Below are 27,289 nucleotides of genomic sequence, written 5' to 3'. Positions count from 1 at the left end.
GAGGCGGGTGGGTGAGAGGCGGGTGGGTGAGAGGCGGGTGGGTGGGTGAGAGGCGGGTGGGTGGGTGAGAGGCGGGTGGGTGGGTGAGAGGCGGGTGGGTGGGTGAGAGGCGGGTGGGTGGGTGAGAGGCGGGTGGGTGGGTGAGAGGCGGGTGGGTGGGTGAGAGGCGGGTGGGTGGGTGAGAGGCGGGTGGGTGGGTGAGAGGCGGGTGGGTGGGTGAGAGGCGGGTGGGTGGGTGAGAGGCGGGTGGGTGGGTGAGAGGCGGGTGGGTGGGTGAGAGGCGGGTGGGTGGGTGAGAGGCGGGTGGGTGGGTGAGAGGCGGGTGGGTGGGTGAGAGGCGGGTGGGTGGGTGAGAGGCGGGTGGGTGGGTGAGAGGCGGGTGGGTGGGTGAGAGGCGGGTGGGTGGGTGAGAGGCGGGTGGGTGGGTGAGAGGCGGGTGGGTGGGTGAGAGGCGGGTGGGTGGGTGAGAGGCGGGTGGGTGGGTGAGTGAGGGGTGGGTGGGTGAGTGAGTGAGTGAGTGAGAGGCGGGTGGGTGGGTGAGTGAGTGAGTGAGAGGCGGGTGGGTGGGTGAGTGAGTGAGTGAGAGGCGGGTGGGTGGGTGAGTGAGTGAGTGAGAGGCAGGTGGGTGGGTGAGTGAGTGAGTGAGAGGCGGGTGGGTGGGTGAGTGAGTGAGTGAGAGGCGGGTGGGTGGGTGAGTGAGTGAGTGAGTGAGAGGCGGGTGGGTGGGTGAGTGAGTGAGAAGCGGGTGGGTGGGTGGGTGAGAGGTGGGTGGGTGAATGAGGGAGAGGCAGGTGGGTGAGTGAGAGGCAGGTGAGTGAGTGAGAGGCGGGTGGGTGAGAGGTGAATGCTCATCTCCCATGTGCTATGGGCAGGAGGAGGATAAAAGTGCAGCCCGAGACGAGGACCCGCCCCGCAAGAAACCCACGCGGCTCGCCATCGGTAACTCACTACTTCTCACAACACACAGACAATAACCACTACTCACAAGTACTTACTTCTCCCCACCATACCCATCACTAATCACCACAAACACATACTCACCGCTTGCTCACTCCTAACTCACTGCATCCTTCCCACCCTCAACTATACTCAGAACTCGCCCACACACTCACTGCAACTCGCCCACACACTTGGTGGTGCTGATGGCAGGTGTGGTGGTGGTGGTGTTGTTGATGATGATATTTCTGATGGTCATGTTGATGGTGTTGATGTCAATGATGGCGTGTAGGAGTGGAGGGCGGGTTCTCGGTGGAGGCTGACCGGGCCGAGTATGATGAGGTCGTGACACTTGTGGTGTTCCCCGAGTATCTGCGCCTGAGTCTTCCCGAGCTCGAGCAGCTTCCGGCCATCGCCCGCGAGCGCGTGCGTGACGCACCGCACCACACCTTACCATTTAGCACATCGAATCACACCACGTCACACCGCATCACGCTGCCCGCTGCCCGTGCACCATGCCCCCAGGTGAGCCAGGCATGCACTGCGGTGCTGGCGGCCGACTCAGCGTCGCGTCGCCAGGAAGTGGAGGCGTGGGACGGGGAGGTGAGGAACGTCTCCCCCCACGCGCTTGGCCTGCAGCAGCTCGACAACGGCGTGCGTATTCCTCCCAGGCAAGATTACTCATTTGCACCCTCGCACAATAACAAAAACAGCCGCCATTGGTCACAAAGTGCCGATGCCGTCACAACACAGTTCTTGTGCCAGGCGAGATGACAGATCCAGCTGCCATAGGGTTGACTTACTGGGATTACTGGCAGATGGAGCACCTGTGCATCCTACTGTGCCAACTTGCTGCGTTTTAGCTGCCCAATGCTCTTGTCGTTGTGAGCGTCGCTCCTCTGCGCTCCGCTGTTGTTGAAGGGCAAATAGCTCCAACTTCCTAGCAGCGTCCTTCACGAGCCTCCTCCACAGAGGCTGATCTTAACACTGCTGGTGCCAGTCATCAGCAAGTTCACTCAGCTCCATATCCTGTACCGCATCAGCCCATCTGTTACCTTGTCCATGCAGTGCCATTTAGCCCCCTTGATCAGGCCAAACAGAATCTGCTTGGGTATGCGGTGGCTGGGCATGTGGGCTACAGGAGCCAGCCAATTGTTCCTTTCCTGGCGGAGAAGTTCATCAATGGAAATGTGTCAATCTTTCAGAGATCTGTGAGCTCCTCACACTAATCCAATCTGATTAAACTGAGGATGGATCATAGGCCAGCCAGCCTGAATATTTGAAACCGACAGATATTCCTTTAAGGGGCTCCACGTTTTAGCAACCATAGAGAAGGGAGTGCATAACTGTGAACAATAATGCCCGATAAGTATTGCCTGGTAGAGGAGGTCATATTAGGTATTTGACTTGTCAGCTTTGCTTGCATCCCTCCATTACTATTCATCTTCGGTGGAGACTTAAGCCACCACCATAGGGAGGCATGCCCACAACAGTCTGGGATTATCTGCTTCCCACACCTCCGTGCCTTGCTCCCACGCCTCCTTCATTCATTTATGCAGAATACCTTTGTATCACAGTTTTCTGTTCTGAGTAGAGGATTATCCACCCCTCATAGTTACTGGAACTAGAACCAGTCCACTGGACCTCCAGTATTCCACAGAAGTCCAGACGTTACCAGTCCAGCTCATGACAAAGGAATAATAGCCTCTCCTCTACATTGAATGTTAAATAATTCCACGTGGCCACCCGCTGTGGTATCCTAGTTCTGCAGAAACCCCAGCGGGGAGGGATTTTAACTCCTGGATCCACCAATTGGGGTTTTTCCGGAGAAGTCACAGCCGCCTGTCCCTTTGAGGCCTTTCGCACAAGATTATATTATACTATGGGAACCTCATTTGCCAGTAAAAATATGATAATTGGTTTTTTTACCCTTCTATCTGGAAGTTTTGTTGCCAGATAGAAGGGTAAAAAACCAATTATCAAGATTATATTATGTTCTTTTATTTTGTCGTATTTTGGTAATTTAATTGAAGGTGGAGGCATTGCCAGCCCCTTGTACTCGTCCAGAGCCCCCTTTGGCAGCTGTGAACACGCCATGAAGAGAAAGCTGATTATTATCAGTCGTAACTCACACTCTCACTCACACCCGAGACTCACTTGTTTTCAGCCTGCATGCACTTTTTCTATGTGACAAGTTTCTCGTAATTTGTATAGAAAGCGTTAAAATTGTTTTATTGACAAACGATTTCATGAAGCGCGAAACAAACCTCTCTCTCCACATGTCCGGGCAGCGGGTGGAAGTGCTCGCGCTGCGACATGCGTGAGAACCTGTGGGCGAATCTGACGGACGGCACGGTGCTGTGCGGGCGCCGCTACTTCGACGGCACTGGTGGCAATGGCCACGCACTGGAGCACTTTCGCGAGACTGGCTTCCCGCTCGCCGTCAAGCTCGGCACCGTTACACCTGACGGCGCCGGTGAGTGGCCAGCCCCAGAGCACCAGCTGCGCATGTCTCAAAACCGGGCAAGCGCACGGCGAGTTCCGGACCCCAGGGGTAGCAGAGGGGAAATGGGTCGACCTCCTGCTAAGTGAAGGTCGGCCAGAGGCTTCATTGATAAAAAAAATTAACAGAACTCCTGAGATCCCTTGCACTGACCTCTTGTCCACATGGGAGGGGAAGTCTGTATGAGACTAGGGTCCGTACTTGCGATTGCCCTGACTCCGGTCATTGTGTAACTCTCTCACATTGTGACCCCGTCACCCCACGCAGATGTGTTTTCGTACACGGAGGATGAGATGGTTCTCGACCCGAGTCTGTCCGATCACTTGGCGCATTTTGGCATCGACATGATGGCGATGCACAAGGTGTGTGGTACACACACGTGCATACACAAACGTGTTCTCATTACGCATACACACGCATGCGCGTGACCATGTCCCATGTCTCCATGTCCCTCCCAACTGGCAGACGGACAAGACAATGACGGAGTTGGAGATCGACGCAAATCAGCGCGTGGGCGAGTGGGAGGCGCTTCAGGAGTCAGGGACGCAGCTCACGCCACTCTATGGCCCGGGCTACACGGGGATGGCCAACCTGGGGAACTCCTGCTACCTCAACTCCGTCATGCAAGTGCTCTTCAGCGTGCCTGACTTCCGCAGCAAGTACGCAGTCGTGTTGGTATGCACGTAGTTGTGTTCCTGCATGTGTGTGTGTGGAGCAGTGGCACAGCGGTTAGCGCACTGCAACATGAACCTGGTCACCCGAGTACGATTCCCTCTCATGGCCAGCATCAGTCGCGAATGTCTGAACCAGACCTGGGCCTCTGCCTAGGTCAACTTAGCCTTAAAAAATTGTACTTGGTGCATTGCGTAAAATATCAGCACTGGGGAGACAAAAGTGCCAGGGTGTGGTCCCGACCACACCAGCTCCTCATGTGTCGAGTTGGCCTTCAAAGCGACTCGCTAACATCACTTGCCCCAACATCTTTGCGGGATCTTTGTTGAATACAGGCAGACCTAGCAGAACGCTGATTCATTGTAGCTCTATGTCTTGTAGACATTAAAAAAAAGTTTTAATAAAATACAAAGATATAAAAAGCGCTTGCAAGTAAGAACACGCAGCGCTGGCCGAGAAACGTACCCGCCCAATCATTCACTCGGCCAATGAGAGTGACGCATGCTTTGACCCTGTTCCTCCCACGATTCAATTATCACGGTTTGTAGTAACAATTACATTTTAAAAATATCAACAACAAAAAAATCTGTGAGCCAGTTGAGATGTCAAGATCAGGATAGAATCACAGGCTCCAATGGGGAGACAAAGGTCGGTCGAGCATGGTGCTGGTCATCCACCCCCTCATGTACCGTGCCGGCCTTCATAGGTGCTCGCTAGCAGCACTTGCCCCAACAGTCTGTTAAGGCTTCATGGGGGGTCTTTGTGGGATAGTCACTACTGTCTGTGTATAGGTATGTAGATGGGTTGTGAATTGTCTGGTCCCCCTTCTTGAGTACCTTAAAAAGAAGGGGGACTGCAACTACAGGCGCATCTCCCTCATTGTGCCGGGAAAGGTCTTGGCAAGGATTATTTAACATCGCCTTACCATGCACGCTGAGGAGAGGCCATATTCTCTGTCCATCTGCTGCAGCATAGTTGTAGGGAATCACAAGACCTACATGTCTGTTTTATTGACCTGGTCAAGGCCTATGATTTTGTCAATAGGCCTGGGCTCTGGGTTGGTTGTTTTTCATGGTTTTTGAGTCTCTGACTCTGCTCACAATCATCAAGTACTTCATGATGGTGGGCACTCTACGTGGCCGAGAGTCAGAGCCATTCCCTGTTCACCTGGAGGTGCGACAGGGATTTCCTCTGGCTCCTACATTATTTAACTCTTCTTTTCGACCACGTAGTTTGAGTAACCTTCTACGGCAGTTCCGGAGAAATTTACATCTGGTCCAGTTATAATGGGAGGCTGATCGATACCCAGGTGTGGTCAAGGGATGGCTCACTGTTGGTATGCTGATGTTCTGGTAATTGCCTTTCACTCAGGGAAGGAGTTAGTCATTGCTGCTGAACCTGAAGCGTTTTACTAAGAGGTGGGGGTTTCCATCAGCCCCATCAGAACTAAGCACCTACCGAGGTATTTTGTGTCATCATACACTCCACCCCCTCAACTCCCCATTGGTGATGGGGCAGTTGTTGAGAGGTTTCCATACCTGGGCAGTGTGCTTTTGACCAGCTTCGGTTTGACAGCAGAGATCTTACTCCGAATCAGCCGAGTAGCATCTTTTCATTGACTGCGTAACGCTGTGTGGAAGCTACGTGGTATGTGGCTCCACACAAAGGTGTGGGTCTTTTTGGCTACAGTAATTCCCTTCCTTCTCTTTGCTTGCGAAAAATGGACTCCCCAATGGAACATCCGTGCCAGTTTGAAACGACCAGGCTTTCCTGGTTTAACCAGTATGGATGGTATTTGGAGTTCACAAATCCTTTAAAGGTTTGGATGCTACCATAAGTGAGCTCCGGCAGGCAAGGCTGCATTGGCTGGGGCATGTCGCCCGCAAGTCAAAACAACTTTTGTTTGGCCAGATAGACAGGGCTAAATTTGCGGGGCATGGACTCGAGAAGAGATGGACTGATGTGGTACAAGAGGATATGGAGCTGAGTGGACTTGCCGATGACTGGTACCAACGGTGTCAAGATCGGCCTCTGTGGCGAAGGCTCATGAAGGACGCTACTAGGCAGTTGGAGGCAGTCACCCTCCAACAACAGTGGAGGGCAGGGGAGTGATGTCACAACAACGAGCGGAGTGCCGGGCATCTAAAACAGACAGTTGGGACAGTAGCGGGCACAGGTGGTGCATCTGTTAGTCATCTAAGTCAACCCATTGCACTTAGGTCTCTCCCTTGACCTCCTGCCAGAGCGATCCTTCAACGATTTACTTGGCCTTAAAGTGCCAGTAGCCTGGCACCAGCGCTGTCGTGATATCACTGCCACTTTGTGACGAATTGTGGTTGTTTTTGTTGGTTGATAGGTAATGTGTGTGTTGAATTGTAACTGCTGTCGATGTGTAGGTATGTGGATGGATTGTACAGGCAGTCCTCGACTTACGAACTTCGTCACCGACAAACCAGCTTCCTTGAGATTTTTTTACATCGTCTTAAAAGACAAACTATTTTGTTCAGCGGGGTTATCCTCCTCGACATGTCAACCTTGCTCTGGGAGTTAGTGCATGTGCGTGGAAAAGTGAGTGTGCGCGCATGTGTTTCTGTGAGTGTGTGGGTTGTATGTGTGTTGAATAATCACTACTTTCTGTAGGTATGTGGATGGGTTATGTTCGTGTTGGATAGTCACTGCTGTCTATGCGTAGGTATGTGGATGGGTTGTCACGGATCTTTGAGGAGAGCCCCATGGACCCAGCCCAGGACTTCAACACACAAGTGTGAGTCCTATCGCTAAGCACACAGCCCACAAGCTCCACTCTATCACTGGGAAAACAAAGGTGTCTGGATGTGGTGCTGACAATATAGCCACGTATGTGTGCGAGTTGGCAAACTGGGGAGCGCATGTGGTGAATCTGCCATCTCAGTCAGTCGTAACACCTGTCTCGTAACCTCCTGTCAGTGAGCCTTCCACACTTCATGCGATAGCCTTAAAGTATGCCTAGCCTTTGACAAATGGTGTGGTGACATAACCAACACTTAGCACTGAATGGCCGCTGTTATATATGTCTGGGCGTGTCTGTGTTTTTGTTCCATGTGTAGTGCAGTCCAACTGCGCGGAGACTAGGAATACTATAAGGGCTGGTTGCCATTTATTAATACACACTCTCACACTGCATCCTACACTCACACCAGTGTTGGTGCACTCTATTCTCCATCCTTCACTTGGACCTGGGATAACTATATACGTCGGTCCTACTTCGGCTACCCCTAGGCCCTCTCACCCGTCTGCCTGGGGCGGGGGATCAGCCAACACCGCCCCGCAACGAGGAGAGAGACCTTTTTCAGCCGATCCTTACCCTGGCTCCCCGATGACAACCACGTGTCCGTCAGGTGGTCCCCCTTAAGAACCCTCTCAGCAGCTCTTCCCCCCAGCTCGGCCCGCCCACTTTCCAGAAAGTGCTTTCCGAAAGTCCCCCCCTACGTAACCCCCCATGACGTTGTGTCATCTTTGGCCTCGCATAACTCTGCACCAACTAGCACTTCCTTACGCGTATCCCTCATTGGCTGCTCACAGTACTCCTCTACACATGTATTGGAGTAGAGAGGAGCATTAATTCTAGATTTGAAGTTTTCGTGACTGCAAGGGTCCATACTCTTTGGTTTTTTCGGTAAAGTAACGTAGGTAAAAAAAGGAAAAGAAATTAAATCACGACGTTTCGGAGGCAACACAAGCTTCCGTCTTCAGGTGGAACCGTCACAGCAAAATTGCTGTATCAAGCGAAGAGAGCTCTAAGAGAAACGAGATTATATACAGGTTAAGGGGGGGGGGGAGCTAGGATGGGCCATGGGGGGGGGGCTAAGTTAACCCGCCTTTTGTTATGCTGCAGGGGATTAGGGGGACGGAGAGAGCGCCGTGTGCAGGTGATGGCAAGTGGTTGAAAAAAGTTAGACACATGAACAGGAGGCAGTATTTAAGCTGACAAACTGGTTGCCTTGCAGTATACTGCAGTAAACTATACTGCAGTAAACTATACTCCTCCCCCCCCTTAACCTGTAGTAAACTATACTGCAGTCATCTGGCCCCTACACCATTAAACATCTTTTACCACGTAGTTTGAGAAGCTTCCCATGGATGTGTAGTGATACACTCAGAGACACTAGGAGTAGGAGGCACTATTTATTATAGCCTTCACAGGGTAACTACACTTACAGTCAGGACAACTAATAGACTGCCTGACTGACAACGCCGAGAAGGTGAAGACTGTAACGAAGACTCCAGCAGCCCGACGGGATTCCACTCCAAGCAACAGCCCCGAGCCTTCGCTCGGGTCCCCTTTTATCTTCCTAGCATGGCCTTGCTCCGCTCCAGGCCACGCCCCCCTTCTAGAACCTACTTGCGGGTTCCCGGGTTTACCTCACGTGCCCCCTCTATCACCTTTGCCCTACATCCCTCTCTCTGGCTTAACACGTGACCTGCTGACAGACAGGGCTTCTGCAACTGCAGATCCCCTTCTCTGCCAGCAACCAGCGCTATGCTCCATAGTGACCCATTCCATGTCACTACAGATGTACCGGTGGAATTTTTTTTCCATCTGGTATAGGTACAATGGAAGGCTAATCGATGCTGTGTGCAGTCAAGGAATAGCTCCCTATTGGTCAAACATGTAATATATACGGATGATCTAGTAATTGCTACCCACTCTAAGAAGGAGTTGTAGATGTTACTAGTGAACCTTGAGTATGCTACTGAGAGAATGGAGCCTTACCCTCAGCCCCACAAATACAACGGGGACCTGCCTGGGTATTTTATGTTGAATGTTCACTTCTCTCCACTCCCCAGAAGTGATGGAGCAGTTGTGGAGAGAAAGCAGAAGTTTCCAAAACTGGCCAGTGTGCTTATGATCAGCTCCAATTTGGCAGCAGAGGTCTCACTCCAAATGAATTGTGCGGCATATTTTAATCGGCTGTGTAACGCTGTGTGGAAGCTACCTGGCCTGTCACTCCACATGAAGCTTAGTCTTCTCGGCTACAGTCATGCCCTCCCTTCCCTATGCTTTTAAAATGTGGATTCCTCTTAAGGAACATCTCTGCCGGTTTGAAACATTTGGGCTGGCCTGCCTACGGTCCATCTTGGGTTTAAACAGGCTGCATTGTGTGAGATGCTCACAAATCCTTGAAAGATCTGGACACATTCCCACCAGTAAGCTTCTCTAGCAGGCAAGGCTGGGTCATGTAGCCCACATGCCCAGCTACCACATGCCAAAGCAGCTTCTGTTTAGCTGAATAGAGGGGGCTAACCGGATGTGGCACAGACTGAAGAGGAGTTGGACTGATGCAGTCCAGAAAGATGTGGAGCTGATTGGACTGATGACTGGTACCAGCACTGTCAAAATCGGCCCCTGTGGAGGAGACTTGTGAAGGATGCTACTGGACATTTTGAGGCAGTGCCGGCAACAACAGCGGAGGGTGGAGGGAGCAACGTTCACAACAACGAGTGGAACACCGGGTGGATAAAACGCAACAAATTGGGACAGTGGGGAGCACAGGTGGTGCAATCTGCCAGTCATATCCATCTGAGTGTTCCATGACCTCCTGCCAGCAAGCTATCCACATTTAATGTGGCCTCAAAGTGCACCTAGCCTGGCACAAGCGCCATGATGATGTCATTGCCATTTAGTAGTGAATGGCGGCTGTTGTGTGTGTGTATTTGTCATCACAGAGCGAAACTTGGCCATGGTCTCCTCTCTGGCATCTACTCGCAGCCACCCGCTGACACAAACAGCACTGAGCAGGTACATCAAACAACCACCAGCAACATTATCACCAGCACCATCACTAAATCTACCATCAGCACCACCACCATCGACACCATCTCTAACACTGCATGTGTGCACATGTGCACTAGGTGGAGCAGAAGGGAGTGTCTCCACGCATGCTAAAGACTCTGATTGGCCGAGGACACCCGGAGTTCTCAACTAATCGGCAACAAGATGCACAAGAACTCTTTCTCCACTTCATCAACCTCATCGAGGTGGGGAAACACGAGGGGGGGGGATGGTGGTGGTGATGCATGTGAGTGTATGTGTGTGATTGTCAGTGTGTGTCTCTTGTAGGAGTGTGAATGAGTCTTATTATGCATTTGTATGGATGAATGTGTGAGTTTGTGTGGGTGAGAGTAAGTCTGTGTGTGGATGAATATGTGTGTGTGTATGTGCGCATTAAGAGACACCGGCATAGGTGTGTAGCTACAAAAGGGCTGTATGTGCGTGTGCCTTTATTTGAGATGCGTTACGTTGATTTGTAAACTATTTTATAATGACAATCATTTTCATTGGTGCCTTTGCCTTTACATGTACAGTAAAACCTTGGATAGCGAGCATAATTCGTTCCGGAAACGTGTTTGTAATCCAAAGCACTCGTATATCAAAGCGAATTTCCCCAGAAGAAATAATGGAAACTCAGATGATTCGTTTCACAACCCAAAAATATTAAAGTAAAAATGATTAATACAAAATACCTTTTTATATTTTTATTATTTAAATGTAATATAAAGTAATCAAATTTATTAATTAAATTTAATCGTGGCTGGTGTGAGTGAGGGAGACGAGGAGGAGGGTTATTGTGAGGGAGACGAGGAGGAGGGTTATTGTGTAGGACGACTTTCACTGTCAAACGGAATCACTGCTATCTGTTGGCTCACTGGAATCTTTTTCTTTTTGTGCAACTTTAACAAGGAACCTATCCAATGACACTTGCTTTTGCCTCCTTTTGACGATTTCGCGGAAATGGTCACAACACTATAGTAAACAGTATAAGCTCGCACGGCAGACAAAGCGTATACGTACTACTCGTATTGCAAGACCTCGCTCATTTATCAAGTTAAAATGTATTTTTAAAAATTGCTCATCTTGCAAAACATTCGCAGACCAAGTTACTCGCAATCCAAGGTTTTACTGTATTCCATTTGTACACCTCTATATACATACACTAGCGGGAAGCACCCGGCGTTGCCCGGGGGAAAAAGATATTGAAAAACTTCTCAAAACTGAAAAACATAACATGTAAAAATTAAAAAAAAACTTTGATCATTACCTCATTAATAAAAATTTTAATAAAACCCAATGCGCGGTGGAAAAAAACTTACGCTCACGCAAAAGAATCGAAGGTTGTAGATTTCTTTAGAATCGGCCTATTCCCGTTTAATCAATACCACAAATGCTCACCAGATATTGATTCTCGCCACACACTTCATGTTCATTCCCCCCCCCCCCCCCCTAAAATACAAAAGTAAATTTGTATACGTTTTACATTGTGTACAGTATGGGAGCTAGCCACATGGCAAATTAAAAGTTTGTTACCTATTTCCCCCCCCCCAGCTGCGCACTTGTGCGGGATACACGGCCTATGCGGAGGGTTGGGGTAGGATGCGTGATGTTAGCAGGCACACTGCGTCACGCTGCCACATGCGAGTGACATGACAGAGATGTGACGTCACCGTTCACTTGCGTGCAAAATATATGCATTATTGCGGCCCCCCCCCCCAAAATACAAAAGTCAACTTTTGTAATTTTTGCATGGTGTACAGTCTGGAAAGTACCCACATGGCAGATTTCAAGTTTGTTGCATGTCAGAAAGTACGCTAAACATTTTGAACAGACACACATATTCACAAATTTCCCTTTCATATATATACATAAGCACATATGAATGATTGTGCGTACATGTGCACACATCGACTCACGCGTACACACATGTGCTGACTGTAGCGCAACAGCCGGGGAGCGGAGAACCCGACGGAGGCGTTCCGCTTCCTGGTGGAGGAGCGCATCCAGTGTCAGCGTTCACAGCGTGTCAAGTACACGCAGCGCATCGACTACATTGTGCAGTTGCCCGTGCCTATGGAGGTGGCTGCCAACAAGGGTGAGCACACACGGGGGTAGGATGTTAGGGGGGGCATGGGGGGGGGTGGGGGGCGGGTGTGGGAGGGCAGTAGTTGACGGGCGAGTTGGTGGTAGCCAGTGTAAGGCGATGGGTGAGGTGAGAGCAGCTGGAAAGGGCAGTGTGAAGAGGTCGGCTCGCCTAGAACCTTTTGTCCTGTGACACTTTAGTGATGCAAATTGTCGACGTTCTCTAGCAACGCGACGTTCTCCAGTGACGCAACGTCGTGACGTTGCACCCCTGTCCAAGGTGAGCTGGAGGAGTACGAGTGCCGGCGCCGCGAGTCCGAGGCATCGGGCTGCCCGGCGCCCGAGCTGGTACGCGCACACGTGCCCTTTTCCGAGTGCTTGCGCGCATTCTCTGAGCCGGAGAGCCTTGACGACTTCTGGAGTAGCGCCCTGCAGGCCAAGAGCCACGCCATCAAGTAAGTCTCACTTGCGCCTATAGAGACACACTCGCAGAGACACAGAGCCATGCCATCCAGCAAGTCTTGCTCACATCGAGACAAAGACGGATATCACACTTGGCTACACAATCACAACGTCACATGCATGCATGCACATACATGCGCACAGAGGCAGGCTCAGTGGCACAGATCCTGGGTTTGAGTCTGGGTCGTAGACACCCCCCCATCATTCAACCGGTTTTCAAGTGCAGTGAGTGGATGGTCTCAGCCCGGTCACCAATGACTGTGTAGTGACATACGACATCACTACTGTGTTGGGACTGTACGAGCGTAGGGACATATGACGTCACTACTGTGTTGGCTCGGTATGGGTGCTGTAGGCGGGTGTCACGGGGGTCATTTCAGGCCGTGACACTCTGCGTGAAGCCAACAGGACACGTGACCCGATAAAGGGGGGCTAGGGGCCCCAGGGGGGAGCTTGGGGGTCACGTGGTTGGGGGCCCGGACTTTCTCAAATGATCGAGAAGGGGGGTGTGGCCTGGGGCGGAGCCGGCCTAGCTGCAGCGGTTATAAGCGGGGCGTGAACAGAGAAGCGGCGCTGTTCAACTCCGGGATAAAGACGCCATCAACGGTCTTGAAAGTCTCCGACCTTCGTCTGTGACCAGGCAGCCTGTCACCTGCCCTGGTCACACTGTGTCGTATTCCCCGACTATTAGTGAGATTAGGAACGGTGGTCACCACCCTGTGTATAATGTTCCAGTTGGTTGTTATGCATTAATAAATGGTGTTGCCTCCAAGTTGAGTGTGCGCCTCAATTGAACCCATTACAACTGTACAAACAAAAACATCAATATAATTTTAGTATTTTAATTAAATCTTCAGAATTCTGCTTTCAGAAGGAAATATTTTGGTTTGACTTTATATTTTAACAGTGGCTGAGTACAGACCCAAGACATCAAGCAGCCAGAAACAAACAACGTACACCATTACAGTTGTATATGGATGCATGTGTAGTGACTCAGATCTGAAACAGTAATACTTGGAGGCACTTATTTTATTTAACGAGTACCATCGGGATAACACACACCCTACGTGGGTGCACACTGTTATAATTAAGACGGTCTATTGTCGGCGGCACTACTTAGTACAATTGGTAGGCTGTCTGACTAACAGCACCCCGGGATGGTGAAGACTGAGACGACGACGAGATGGTGACGACAACGAGATGGTGACGACAACGAGATGGTGACGATGACGATCTTGAACAGCACGACGGGGATCCCACTTCCAGCAACAGCCCCGAGGTCCCGCTCAGGGGCCCCTCTTATACTCCCAGCATGGCCTTGCTCCGCCTCGGCCACGTCCCCTTTCTGGAACCTACTAGCGGGTTCCCGGGGCTTCCCAATGGGCCCATTCTGTGACCTTTCCCCGAGATGTCCCCCTCTCGTATATATCGTGGCCTGCTGACGTGAGTACTGCTGTACACCGCAGTTACCCTTTTCCAACAGCAGCCAGCGCTATACCACTACACATGTAAAACGTTTCTTGTATTAAGCAAGGTTATTATTGTGAGAGCTTGGGAAAAGAACGGTGATGGGAAGGAATTCCAAAGCGGAGCAGTGTGACGGAAGAAGTGGGTCACAACGCTTATTTTTCTAAAGGGAAGTGTTCTGTGATAGATATGTAACAACTGCTCTTAGCAGGGCGTATAATAGGTGTGCCTCTCGTGTACATCAATGGCTGTGGGAGTGTCGTGTGAAGTTGCATCATACCGTCTTGCAGAGTGATGAACTTGCTCGCTGTGAGAGCTCCGGGGTTGTTCATCCCACGAGAACTCGGCGCCCAGGTTGTGTGATAGTGGTGTTCCGTGTGCGTAAGAATCTGCATTTGATCCCCCAACCCGTGTGTGTGTCCCACGTTCAGGACAACACGTTTCGCCTCCTTCCCTGACTTCCTCGTGATCCAGGTCAAAAAATTCACGTTCGGCCTCGACTGGGTCCCCAAGAAACTGGGTAACGCGCCTCCCGTCCTCTCTGTTCCATTGTTTTTGTTCTTATTCTGTTTTCTTCTCTATTAGACTTGTTTGGATGTTGTAAAAGTCAGCGATTTTCTTTCTCAAATGAGCATTGAGAGAGTGCTCATATCCTGATGGGAGGGAATTCCAGCCCAGAGCCAGTGGTGAAACATGCACATTCCAATGCCAGGGGTGAGGATATCCCATAAAGTGGTACTCATGTTGTCAACTCCAGAAGGATGATGGACTGAGTTAACCCTCAACCAGGATTTGAACTCAAAAACTTGCTATTGTGCCCTGCCTGCTCTACCGTTGAGCCACCAGCCCAGTTAAGTGCTTATTGCTGTAGTGCTTTGGTGGCTTAGGTCACTTTTGCAAATGAGACGCCACTTTAACACGTAGGCTTTCGTGACCAATATCCATAATGTTTTTTGGGTAAGATCGCGTAAATATCTGTGTCGTTAAACCCGCCACCACCCGACATAATGCACATGCATAATGTACGTTGATTACCATCTAAATAACCCAAACGACAATGGATACCCATAGTCATTTATATGCGTTCATTAATCCCCCCCCCCCCACTTCACAGAAGAAGAGCACACAAGTTTTGTCATCATATCTAAGGAACGAAACATGAGGACTTTTGTCGCCTGATGAAGCTAGTTATAATTACTGGCAAAACGTTGTACTCAGATTATGAATCTTGATTTGAAGCTTTAGTGACTGCAGGAATCCATACTTTTTGGTTCTTTCGGTAAAGTCACGTAGGTAGAAAAATAAAACAAAATAAAAATAATATATCACGACGTTTCGATCGCAACACAAGCGGTCATCCTCAGGCGGAAAAAATAACCCAGCAGTGGAACTGCTGAACCAGCGAGAGAGCTGTTACAACAAGAGGTTATATATGTGGCGATAGGCAAGCAAGCGGGGTCTGAGCTGGAAAGGAATTCCATCCACGGACGCAAGCATGTCAGTTGTGTTAATGGGGGAGATTAGGGAGAGAGATTAGCATGAATGAGCTTCCGTCGCCGCATGCCCTTTGGATTGCACTCTCATGCCCACGTGTCCTTTGGATTGCACTCTCATGCCCACATGTCCTTTGGATTCCACTCTCATGGTGCTAATCTCTCATCAACACTGCTGTTGTGCACATATGCGGGGATGATACTCTTATGTGGCGACGGAAGCTCATTCATGCTAATCTCTCTCTCCCTAATCTCCCCCATTAACACAACTGACGTGCTTGCGTCCGTGGATGGAATTCCTTTCCAGCTCAGACCCCGCTTGCTTGCCTATTGCCACGTAAATAACCTCTTGTTGTAACAGCTCTCTCGCTGGTTCAGCAGTTCCACTGCTGGGTGTTGCGATCAAAACGTCGTGTTATATTATTTTTCTTTTGTTTTATTTTTCTACCTACATGACTTTGCCGAAAGAACCAAAGAGTTCAGATTATAAATGTTGTGGCTTGGCTCTCCAACACACCGGCGTGCTGTACTTGTAATGAATTGGCATGTTCTGTTTACGTGACGGGAATTAACAACGTAAAAATATTTTGCGACCTAACCCAAAAAACTTGTATAATGGAGACTCCCCTTGTCTCTTCAGTTTTCACTTGGTTAAACAAACTTAAGGTTTAACCCTCTGGCTCCCGACCCTTGCCATTGACCCTAACGGTTGCCCTCTTCTCCTGTGTGCCCGATGCGTTGTCTCATCTCCTCCGCTCGGTCAAGACGTCTCCATCGACATGCCCGAGGAGCTGGATCTGTCGCACCTGCGGGGAGCGGGGCTCCAGCCAGGGGAGGCGGAGCTCCCGGACATGGCCCCGCCTCCCCTGGCCACCCCAGATGAGCCCCCGAAAGGTATCGGGATTGGAGAGAGGGGCGCCCTTCTGTCCCCCGACACCATGCCGTCTAGTTAGTAGCCTCTTCCTTCTTCGCTTTCCCTCCCACTGCTTCCCGCACTCGCCATGGAATCTTATTTCTTCCTCCTCACCCCTGTGTTTCCTGCTTTACCTGCTTCCATTTCCCTCTCGTTTTGCTTGCAAGTCCAACGTAAAGGAAGACGCAGCTCAGAGATATCTATGGCTTTCGGTTTTGAGAATTGGCACGCAAACTGAAAATATATTATTGAGAGACAAATGGTTGTCTCTAGGCATGATTAAAATAATAACATAAATTATGCCTTTTTCTTACTCACGGAGGCCTCACTGAGTCTAAGGCTCTGAATTATGAGGGTCCTGCAATGGGACGTTTTGCCAGTTCCTTTAACAAGTGTGGCGTATGGGAGGAGACCCGAATACCTGGAGAAAACCCACATGTGGAATCAATAATATATTTCTACCCAAGTCAGGCTTGTACATTAACTAAACAATGTGTTGTTTGGCATCTGAGAGGAAAGTGGAGAATCTGGAGCAAACCCATGTATATGAGAGGGTAATGCTGAAAGTTCTGCTCGCATAGATTAAATAACCCATTGCTCAGCTTACATCTCCTGGCCACCTGACAGCCCAAGTCTACAATACCTGGTATTACCATGAAATCTCTCCACCAAAAACTAACCACATTCTATACTGCTAGACTTTTTAAAAGCTGCGACCTGAAGTTGATTTGGTTGAGAACGCTTAGAAGTAGTTTATCTTCTCCTTCTTCAGCCCTTAATAAAGCTGGTGATTCGGACTGATTAGTTCAGTCACTTCATTGTTACTCTTTTATCGTATTTACCACGGTCATTCTCTTTATTTAACTTTTTTCTCTCTGTGACCGATCACCATATTGCGGGATAAATCATTTCTCTTCCTTCTGTCCTCAAAACTGTTCAGCTTTGGAATTCCCTTCTCTCGTCTCATTTTCCAAGTTCCGATAACTTTCTTCAATTCAAGAAAGATGTAAGACCTCAACTGCTGGTCTCTTGCAGGCCGCCTTGTTATTGGCCTTTTGGGCCTGTGCTCAGCAACTGCGATCAGCATGCACAGAATGGAAGGAGTTTCTGACCATCTGATGGAGCCCAACTCTAAAACGTCTCTCAAGAATGTCTCCGATTGTTTTTCCCGAAACTCATAATAATGGCTCTTACCTTTTAGCTGCGCACCTCAGCCATGTGCCACGCGAGCTGTCCCCGCTGTGTATAAAGCTTCGTGAATGAGAAAAACAAGACGTGAAAGTCAGCCCAGGTCCACAGTTATAGCCGTCACGTGTTGTCACTGCATTAATGTGTGTAAACGCACCACGGTGACCTCACTCGAGTGGCCTAAAGACATTCTTGGCTAGAACGGATAAAAACTTTTTTCTTATTAATGAAGCTTCTCACTCTATGGGCTCATCCCATATAGTGAGAGGCCGGGTGCTTGGCTGCTCGGGGAGATGCACGTGTCGTGTGGCTCGCGTCTGTCGTTAATCAAACCCCTCGTTCATGTTTGTGTGTGCGTGCGCATGCACGTATGTGTATTCGTCTGTGCATGCATGTGTGTGTGTATTCGTCTGTGCATGCATGTGTGTGTATTAATCTGTGCATGTGTGTATTCATCTGTGCAAGTGCATGCATGTGCTTGTTTCTGTGTGTGTATTTGTATGTATCAAGACAAAGTGTAGTAGTTCGCGCACTGTGCTACAAACCCGGTATCTGAACTGTGCCTGGCCTCCCCTAATTTCACTCAGCCTTAAATGAGTGCCTGGTGTGATGTGTAAACATTAGCACTGGGGAGACAAAGATGACCATGCGTAGGACTAGCCATACCACACAATTGTGTGCCCTACCAGCCTGCATAGGTGTGTGTATGTGTTTCAAGAAGGGGGACTGTACTAATTATACTAACTACCAGGGCATTTCCCTCTTCAGTGTGCCGGGAATGGTCCTGGAAAGGATTATTTAACATCGCCTTGCCAGGCACGCTGAATAGAGGCTTGCAAACTCTCAATGTGGTTTCAGACTGGGGTGGCCCTGTACAGAAGCCATATTCTCTGTCAATCTGGTACAGCAGTGTTGTAGGAAATTGCAACGGGACCTACATATCTGCTTTGTTACTGCTGAACTTGGAGCATGCCATTAATAGGTGTGGCGCCTGACTATTATAAGGTGGAGGTCTTACCAAAACTCAGCACCTGCCTGAGTATTTTGTGTCATCCAATAATCCACCCCCTCAAATCCCCATGGAATGATTGGGCGTAGTTGGGCAGCGTGCTTATGACCAGCTCCGGTTCAGCAACAGAGGTCTCGCTCTGAATCAGTAGAGCAGCATTATATTTTCGTCAGCTGCGCAATGCTGTGTGGAAGCTACTTGGTTCTACACTATGGGAACCTCATTTGCCAGTAAAAATATGATAATTGGTTTTTTACCCTTCTATCTGGCAACAAAACTGACACCTTTTTAATGTGCACTGTCCTTGAAGTTGATTGGTCCACACCCGAGACAGCTTTCCTTAGAGCCTAGTCTCACATGGGTTGGACCAGATGACGCCAAAAGGCGCACAACTCAAAGACAATGCACCATCAGAGTATGAGAGCTCGGGGCAAGCATCTACACTCGGGTGTGGACCAATCAACTTCAAGGACAGTGCACATTATCAGAGTTATGTCTTTTGTTTGTATTATGACTGCAGGTATTGCTGTCTATGCAAACATGACTCCTTGTAAAAAGGTGTCAGTTTTGTTGCCAGATAGAAGGGTAAAAAACCAATTATCATATTTTGACTGGCAAATGAGGTTCCCATAGTGTAGATGCTTGCCCCGAGCTCTCATACTCTGATGGTGCATTGTCTTTGAGTTGTGCGCCTTTTGGCGTCATCTGGTCCAACCCATGTGAGACTAGGCTCTAAGGAAAGCTGTCTCGGGTGTGGGCCAATCAACTTCAAGGACAATGCACATTATCAGAGTTATGTCTTTTGTTTCTATTATGACTGCAGGTATTGCGGTCTATGCAAACATGACTCCTTGTAAAAAGGTGTCAGTTTTGTTGCCAGATAGAAGGGTAAAAAACCAATTATCAGCTACTTGGTTGTTCCACATGAAGCTTCATCTCTTCTCGGCCACGGTTATTCCCTCCCTTCTCAAAGCTGGGCATGGTGCCAGCCACCCTCCCTACCCCCCTCAGCTTGGGTGAAGTGCCAGCCTTTGTAGGCACTCACTAACAGCACTTGCGCCAGCAGTTTGTTAAGGTGATACGGGGGAACTTTGTCTTTCATTTTTGTGTTTCTCTGTGTGCGTATGTGTAGCCCCCGAGTTGGATGAGGCTGTGGTAAGCCAGCTGTGTGAGATGGGCTTCCCCGCGGATGCCTGCCGCAAGGCCGTCTACTTCACGGGGAACGCCGGCGTGGAGCCCGCCATGAACTGGGTCATCACGCACATGGAGGACCCAGGTAGACGGCGCTGCTCACTCTCTTCCCTCTTGCTACCGTCCACTTCTCACTCTCGCTTCCCTCCACTTCTCCCTCTCGTTTCTGTCTTGCTTCCCTCCGCTTCCCTCCATGTCTTTCTCTCTCTTCCCTTCCGCTTCTCTCCACTTGTCCCTCTATCTTTCCTCTTTTTCCTCTCGCTTCCCTTCACTTCCCTCCTTTTCCCTATGCTTCTCCCTCCTGTGTCTTTCTTGCTTCACTCGCTTGCGTCCCTCCGCTTTTCTCGCCTGCTTTTCCCTCTTTCTTCTCCCCACTTCTCTTGCTTCTGTGCACTTCCCTCCACTTCTATCACTCTACTCCTCTTCGCTACCCCCCCCCCCCCCCGATGCTCCTCACATTCGGTTCTCTCATGCGCTCCTCCCCCCACCGTCATTAGATTTCGCAGAGCCGCTGATGCTGGGAGGCTCGGGGGCGGCGACGCCGTCGGGGGGGGCCCGCACCCCCCAGGAACCGCCCCCCCCAGATGAGGAGAGTGTAGCCATGATTGTGTCGATGGGGTTCACTCGCGAGCAGGCGGTGAGGGCACTCCGAGCCACGGTGAGCAACATGCATGCACCACGTACCGCACGCACCCTGCACACGCACACCACAGACTTGTACGGCAAGTGCTGTTGGCGAGCACCGATTAAGAGAGGGTGGTGTGGTTAACACCATGCCTGGCCGTCTGTCTTGCCAGTGCTGATGTTTCATACACACTGCACCAATAACTCATTTAGGGCTGACTCAACCTAGGAGAGGCCCAGGACCAGATCAGGACCTTGTATCTTAATTCACATTTACACATGAACACGTAATTACACACTTAGAACAGATGAAATTTCCCACGAAGCGGCAGTGTCAATATCATGTCACTTGTGTCAGGCTCTGTGCACACACGCGCACACCGTGCCGTAGAAATTCCATTGCTGAGCCGTCACCTCTTCCCTGGTCCCTCCCCACCTCCCCCTCTCCAGAGTAACAACCTCGAGCGTGCAGCTGACTGGATATTCAGCCACGCTGACGACCTGGATGCAGTCGCCATGGAGACATCGGAGGGTGGTTCCCGTGGCGACCCAGCGAGCGAGGCTCACACGCCGGCCGGGCCTCGCGTGCGCGACGGACCCGGGCGTACGCGCACTGCCTCGCTTTCACCCTCTCACTTATTCGTTCACAAATTTACTTACTCGTTCACTTATTTGTTCCTGTATTCTTGCATCCACTCATTCACGTGTCCATTCACCCATTTATTCATTCATCAATTGACTCATGCATTTATTAATTTACTCACTAATCCATTCACTCACTCAGCCATTCACTAATTTGTTAATTCATTCACTCATTGTGTGTGTGTGCGCGTGTACAGGCTACCGCCTGTTCGCCTTCATCAGCCACATGGGCACTTCCACCATGTGCGGCCACTACGTGTGCCACATCCGCAAGGAGGGCCGGTGAGTGAACACAACATCAGAGAGGTCCCACAGACAAGCTGGAAGGCAACCAGAAACTGCCACCAACAATTGCCCAAGCTCTGGTCTGCCAGTAGAGTAGGGGGATACGTGCTATGTATAATCCCAGTTAATCAATATGCGGTTTAGTTTTTTAAAATTTGGACCATGATGCTGGCACATAATGGCCTACTCTTGCCAGATACCATGGAATATTTAATGTCTTCTGCAGCAGCTGGATTCAAACAGTGAGCATTGTGGGTGGCTTGTGGCAGAGCACCACAACCTCAGCACGAGCTGCTTTGGGCGGCATTTGAAACGTCTGCATGCCACGTTCAGCAGCAGTAGCAACAGCAGTGGAAGCATGCTCCTTCCGCTTGTGGAGTTCCCATTGCTTGCCCTCGTGTGGCGAGACGAGCAGTAGTGAAGTAATGTGTGATATCAACATAATTTGGCTCTTCTCCAGCAGCTATGCTCCCAGCTGCTATTCGTCACACAGAACTCTGCTCTCCTAGCTACACTCCCAGATGGTGTGACAAACATTCCGTTATCCAGCAGGACAGGAGGGAAAAATTTCCCTGCTAGTGTGGTGGTCATGATTGACACACACGCGCCACAACCAGGGGGAGGGGTAGAAACCGGTCCGGACCGGTCGGGCCAACGGCGGTTGGAACCCCTCTGAGGGGAGGGGGCTGGCAGGAGCTACGATCCCCCAGAGTATATAAGGCGGGTCCCTGAGAGCGCGAGAGAGTCCGTCTCAAGCCGAAGCCAGAAGCCGCCTGAAGAAGAAGAAGACCCTGGACCCCAAGCCGCCGACGTCCTTCTAAGGGCCGGGGCTCAGTGCGGTGCCAGTGGTCGTGGGGTTAGGACCCTGAGGTTCCCTTGGCCTGATGCCCTTGTGAGAGCTAGGTCCGGGCGGGCCAGTGGTCAGGAACCCACCGGGCCAGCGGTGGGTCAGCCTCCCCTAGGTTTCATTAGCCGGAGGCCTGGAATAGGGAGAGTTGTAGGTACGATAGCCCGGAGGCTGTACCTCCCCAGGTTGTGGGTGAAAGGGGCCATTACCCCTTTGTGTTAGGGATTAGTGTAAACTGTTTGGTGAAATAAAGCGTGTTGCCTCTACGAAGACTCCGTATCCCTCCAAGAACATTACACTAGCATGGATAAGACAATTTAAAGGGAACTAAAAATTAATGCTGTCATATCCGCGTGCAAGAAGCATTCTCTTACATGGGGTTACATTGCACTTTTAGGGTTCTAAGTGGATTCATCGTATCTTTACATGAACAAAAACATCGAGAAACCCTCATAATAGGTGACCAACCCTAACCTCCCATCTTACTCTCTCCCCTGTCACGCCAGCTGGGTGATCTTCAACGACCAGAAGGTGGCGGCTTCTGAGAAGCCTCCTAAAGACCTTGGATACATCTATGTCTACGAGCGTGTGGCAAGCTAGGGCAGGGGGAGTGGTGAGATTGAGGGAGTGGTGAGCTAGGAGGGGTGGTGAGCTATGGAAAGTGGTGAGCTAGAGGGAGTGGTGAGCTATTACCTGTGATGCAACAGACTGTGGCTCTCGGCATCGCAAGCGTCACTCACTAAGCAATATAAAGGTCTTGCCAATGCCCGGGTGTTTGCCCAGGCAAGTTACAGCCCGGTGTTGCCTGTGTGGATCACGGCAGCAGGGAGGTGAACGGTGAATCGCCGGCAATACCGAGTTATGGCATCATGATCCAGACGCCGCTTATCCTGGTGCCGGAAGTGTGAATGTGACACCAGCACTACCACCGCTACCATTGGCCCACCACTACCACCCCCAGCACTACCCCTGCCCAACACTACCACTTCCCGGTACTACCCCACCGAGCAGTACCCCTGCCCAGCACTACCACCACCCGGCACAACCACCACCCAGCACTACCATCTCTATACATGACCCAACACTACCACCACCCTGCAATACCACCTGTACCATCACCTAGCACTACCATCACCCAGTACTACCACTACTACCCCTCCCAGCACCCTGCACTACCAGCTCCCATCACTACTGAGTGGAGAATCGCATGCGCTCTGCCGATGGTGCCGCAAAGAGCTGAACAACTTGTGGCTTAAGTCTCGCCACCACCTCCCCACAGATTGCTCCCACCTGTCTGGGATCCTACATTGACATTCACCCTGTGTGGTGAGCTTCGGCACAGTGCTGGGATTCGGTGCAAACCCGTGAGATTTGGCACAGGGTATCGAGATTCGGTGCGTGGTGGTAAAATTCGATCGTCGTGCATTGAGGTTTTGTGTTGCGTGTAAAGGTTCCACATTACATTGAATTTGTCCCTGGAGTTGCTACCTGTCCAGGTTTGATACGGACATCCCGGGACTGGCATCTGTGTGCGGTTGGCAGGAATTGATTTGTGCTGAGATCTGGGGCCAGTATTGCTGGTTTCATGACAGTTTACTGCACATTTTTCATATGCCCAGGCTGACTGAGAATATAGGCGTGTTTGGGCTGCAGTGGGAGAGCTAGTGACCCTATTGGGGATGGCGTGATACCGATTGGCACAGCACGATGGTCCAGATTTCGCGCCGATTTTATCGGCCCAAACCCTACCCCTTCCCTTGAGGAATGCTAACTGTCGAAACTACACGTGGTGCCAAACCCTGACCATTGCTTTCCTTTTGCGAGGGTTGTGCCGACTCAGCTGGTGCCACACGTGTGGGTGCTACTGGCAAGAGGGGAGTGGTGGTCGTGAGAGGTGGTGACGGCGGCGGTGGTGGTGGTGGTTGTTGCTGTTTTTTGGGTTTGGATTTTTTTTGTATTGTGTTCGACTGCGTGCCGCCCCTTTTGAGTGCGTCTCGGTGTCTCCCGGTCGTCCCGTGGAGGGATAAGAGATGCTGCGCCTCGTGGGCTTTTCCCCGCGCGTCATTTAAACGAGCGTTGCGTGGCAGCTTGTGCAAATTATAAAAAGGCGGCTGAACCGCCGGTGCCTCCCGCTTCCTTCTGCGTCGTACTTCGCTGATTAACTTTTTGCTTGTTCAGCCCTTTAATCTACTGCTGGATGAGCCCCCCCATGCCGTGTAGGTCATGGGGTTTGTTAGACCGTACTTCACCACCTGCTTAGCCCAGGTTGTTGAAGGTGGGGTCGGCCCAGAACTGGTTGCAGATATCACTCGCTCCTTGATGTTCACCGTAGCCAGGAATATAACTAAGGTGGTCGAGTTCGTCACACAGTGCGCTCACCGCTCCAACCGTGACTGACACGGTTGAGTGACAGCTGAAGCGGTTTTGGGCCCCCCACCTACACCAATCCACACATGGCAGCTCGGTGACGTATGGCCAAACCACCCCCATGACCGACACCGTACGTGGGACCATCCAGCAGTGGCATAAAACGTCTGAAATTAAGGCCGTGTCTGTCGGTGTGAATGTTTTTGAGTGGTGTGGGTCAGACTGGGAAAGGATGGTGTATTGTCCTTTTAATGTAGGTTTCTACATTAAAGAATCAAAACTAAATCAGCTCAAGCCTCCCATTCGGAATCCCCACAACCACCCCCTATGGGAAAAAAACACGCTGCTTATCCGTGCAGATCCCTTCTGCTCTCTCATTCGAACTCCCTCTTTCATCTTCATCATCGCCCTCTCATCCGTGACATCGCGGCCCAGTCATTCCTTCTCCCCTTCACGGTGCTCATTTCTTCCTGCTGCTCATCTTGAGCCATGCCCTCTTGGGGAATTCCGTCCCGGCTTCCCTGCGCTTTCCACCTCATCTTGTTTTGCACTTTATTGCAAGCGACGACTCTCCCTGCCTGTCGTGTGCCACGGGTTACGCAGTTCAATCGCAAATTAAAACAAAACCATTCGCGTCGTGTTGGACAGTACAAAATATTTAAGCAGGCAATCGCCTCCACGTATCTTATCTGTCCCTGCACGTGAACAATACAAGCTGTATACAATTATACGCATCCCATCAGCAGCAATGATGCAGTGTGTTGTGGGGAGAGACAGCTGTGGCAGAGGTCGCAAACGGGTTTTGATTCTTTACCCGTACCCGGCCGCACCAGGGTCACAAACGGCTACCCGTACCCGGCCGGGTACGGGTAGCCGGGTATTGGGTAGGGTAGCTGGGTATCGGGTACCCGATTGCGACCTCTTGAGCTATGTCTCGGCAAGGTAAGTTACCCTTTTTACCGGGTAAAAGGGTAAAGATGTCGACATGCCAAGGGGTAAGGTAAAGGGTAGGGTAAAGGTAGCTCGGAAGAATTACCCGGTAGGGTAAAGGTAGGGCGAAGTATTACCTGGTAAATACGGTACCTTGTTTACCGCTAAAAGCTCCGTGGCGCAGTCCGTGGCCTCCATTTAATAAGTAATATTAAAACAAACTTTCTTAAAAACACGCTTTTATTAAATGTACTAGTAATGACAGAACTCTCCGACTCCAGGAAGTGGCCCTGAAGCTCGCCATAACGTAAGGGGCCGTGGTGATTTACAGCCAACGTCAGTTGAGCGTGGACAATTAGACCCAAGCCGAAACATAACATAAAAAATGATTTTATGATAGAATATAGTGTTGTCATCAGTATGACATAAGTATACCAAGTTTGCAGTCGATACCACATTAGGAAGTGGATAAAAAATTTAGTTACAAGATTTGAGGATACAATGATAACAAGCGTATAAAATTCTAGATTTGAAGCTTTCGTGACTGCAATGATTCATATTCTCAGGTTTTTTCGGTAAAGTCACGTAGGTAAAACATTAAAAGTAATGAAAGTAAAATAAAACAAAACAAAAATAAAATTCACGACGTTTCGGAGGCAACACAAGTCTCCGTCATCAGGTGGGACCGTCACAGCCAGATTAGCTGCATCAAGTGAAGCAATGATTCAAGATGTAATCCCTTATAAGCAAGTTGAAGGGGGGGAGGAGAGGGGGGGGTTCATCAGAATGTGGTGGCCAATGAATGGAAACGTATCGGGAGGGAGGGGGGTGGGAGGGGGAAGGAGCCAACAAAAAATTTGGCGACGGCTTGGACGCGGCTGCTGCGCACGCCAACACAATGGACAGAGAGGGGGGAGGGGAGGTCTGATACACATGATAGAACAAATGAACGAAAATGCCCATGTTTATACCAATGCAGGCTGAAAAATGAAGAGAGTACTGTTAAAAATAACTGGGGATGTTAACACTCGGTGAAGTAAATTAAAATAGTGCCTGTCAGATAAGATGGTCCAAAAAGTGTAATTAAGTCATCGAGAGTATTCTATATTAATAAAGCGCTCTACCTCGCATTTACCGTTATAAACCTTGTTCATGTGTAGTTCCCTAACAATTACCCTGTAATTGGGTAATTTGTATGGGGTAAGGGTAAAAAGGTAGACTCGTTGCGTTTTACCTTACCTGCTAAAGGGTAAAATGTAGGGTAGAGTGATTGTATTGTGATAAGATAAAAGGTAAGGTAAAAATCGGCTCGTTTTTATCTTTTAACGTTTACCTTACCTTGCCGAGGCCTGCTCTGAGCTGTGGGCAGGGAGCGTGGAACGAGTCCCTTGCAACGGAGCCCCAGGACACGTGACGACAGCGAGCAGCCGTTACTTTGGCGCAGCCGTTACATCTCGCGCTGAAGGCGTAGAGACGCGGATGCGCGCACAGACGAAATGCCGTCTATCCACCCCTTCTTCCAAGTTCTCCTGCTGCTGCTCGTCCCAACCGCGTGTGAGTGCTACTGGTCGAGCCAAAGTGATTTCCCCGCTCAATAGTGAGCTGAGGTGGTGCTCACCTGCTCACTGCCCTCAGCCAGTGGCGGGCAGGCAGGTGGGCGGGTTCGAGTGTCTCCATCGCATAGCCACTGACGACCTCCCCACGAAGTGGCACTCGTTTTGTCAACCCCAGAGGGAGGGATGATGGGCTGAATCAACCCCCTGGTCAGGGTTTGAACTCGCAACCTTCCGATTGTGAGCCGCTCTCTCTCCTGAAGAGCCACAGGGCCGGGTAATGATGGTGGATCGATGGAGGTGATTTGAACAT

At 50.4% G+C, this 27,289-nt stretch overlaps 1 protein-coding gene across 3 annotated transcripts in view; it reads left to right on the top strand.

Annotated features, from left to right (window-relative positions):
* Nucleotides 1-24,257, top strand: part of LOC144945127 (ubiquitin carboxyl-terminal hydrolase 5-like) — a 35,848-nt gene extending 11,591 nt beyond the window's left edge. For 2 of the 3 annotated variants that reach the window (XM_078873409.1, XM_078873407.1), the window contains 18 exons: nt 873-939; nt 1,229-1,362; nt 1,462-1,607; nt 3,228-3,412; nt 3,707-3,801; nt 3,905-4,098; nt 6,804-6,875; nt 9,818-9,890; nt 10,004-10,129; nt 11,865-12,018; nt 12,286-12,460; nt 14,366-14,454; nt 16,193-16,375; nt 19,670-19,813; nt 20,226-20,386; nt 20,803-20,956; nt 21,192-21,276; nt 22,633-24,257. In XM_078873409.1, coding sequence (XP_078729535.1) covers nt 873-939; nt 1,229-1,362; nt 1,462-1,607; nt 3,228-3,412; nt 3,707-3,801; nt 3,905-4,098; nt 6,804-6,875; nt 9,818-9,890; nt 10,004-10,129; nt 11,865-12,018; nt 12,286-12,460; nt 14,366-14,454; nt 16,193-16,375; nt 19,670-19,813; nt 20,226-20,386; nt 20,803-20,956; nt 21,192-21,276; nt 22,633-22,726 — 2,331 coding nt within the window. In that variant the 3' untranslated portion in view covers nt 22,727-24,257. The remainder of the gene's footprint in view (nt 1-872; nt 940-1,228; nt 1,363-1,461; nt 1,608-3,227; nt 3,413-3,706; nt 3,802-3,904; nt 4,099-6,803; nt 6,876-9,817; nt 9,891-10,003; nt 10,130-11,864; nt 12,019-12,285; nt 12,461-14,365; nt 14,455-16,192; nt 16,376-19,669; nt 19,814-20,225; nt 20,387-20,802; nt 20,957-21,191; nt 21,277-22,632) is intronic. The other variant, XM_078873408.1, reaches the window with a different exon arrangement.
* Nucleotides 24,258-27,289: the final 3,032 nt, after the last annotated feature.

The sequence above is a fragment of the Lampetra fluviatilis genome, chromosome 36, assembly GCF_964198595.1.
Source record: "Lampetra fluviatilis chromosome 36, kcLamFluv1.1, whole genome shotgun sequence".
NCBI classification, from domain to species: Eukaryota; Metazoa; Chordata; class Hyperoartia; order Petromyzontiformes; family Petromyzontidae; genus Lampetra; species Lampetra fluviatilis.
This window is presented reverse-complemented; position numbering and strand designations above follow the sequence as displayed.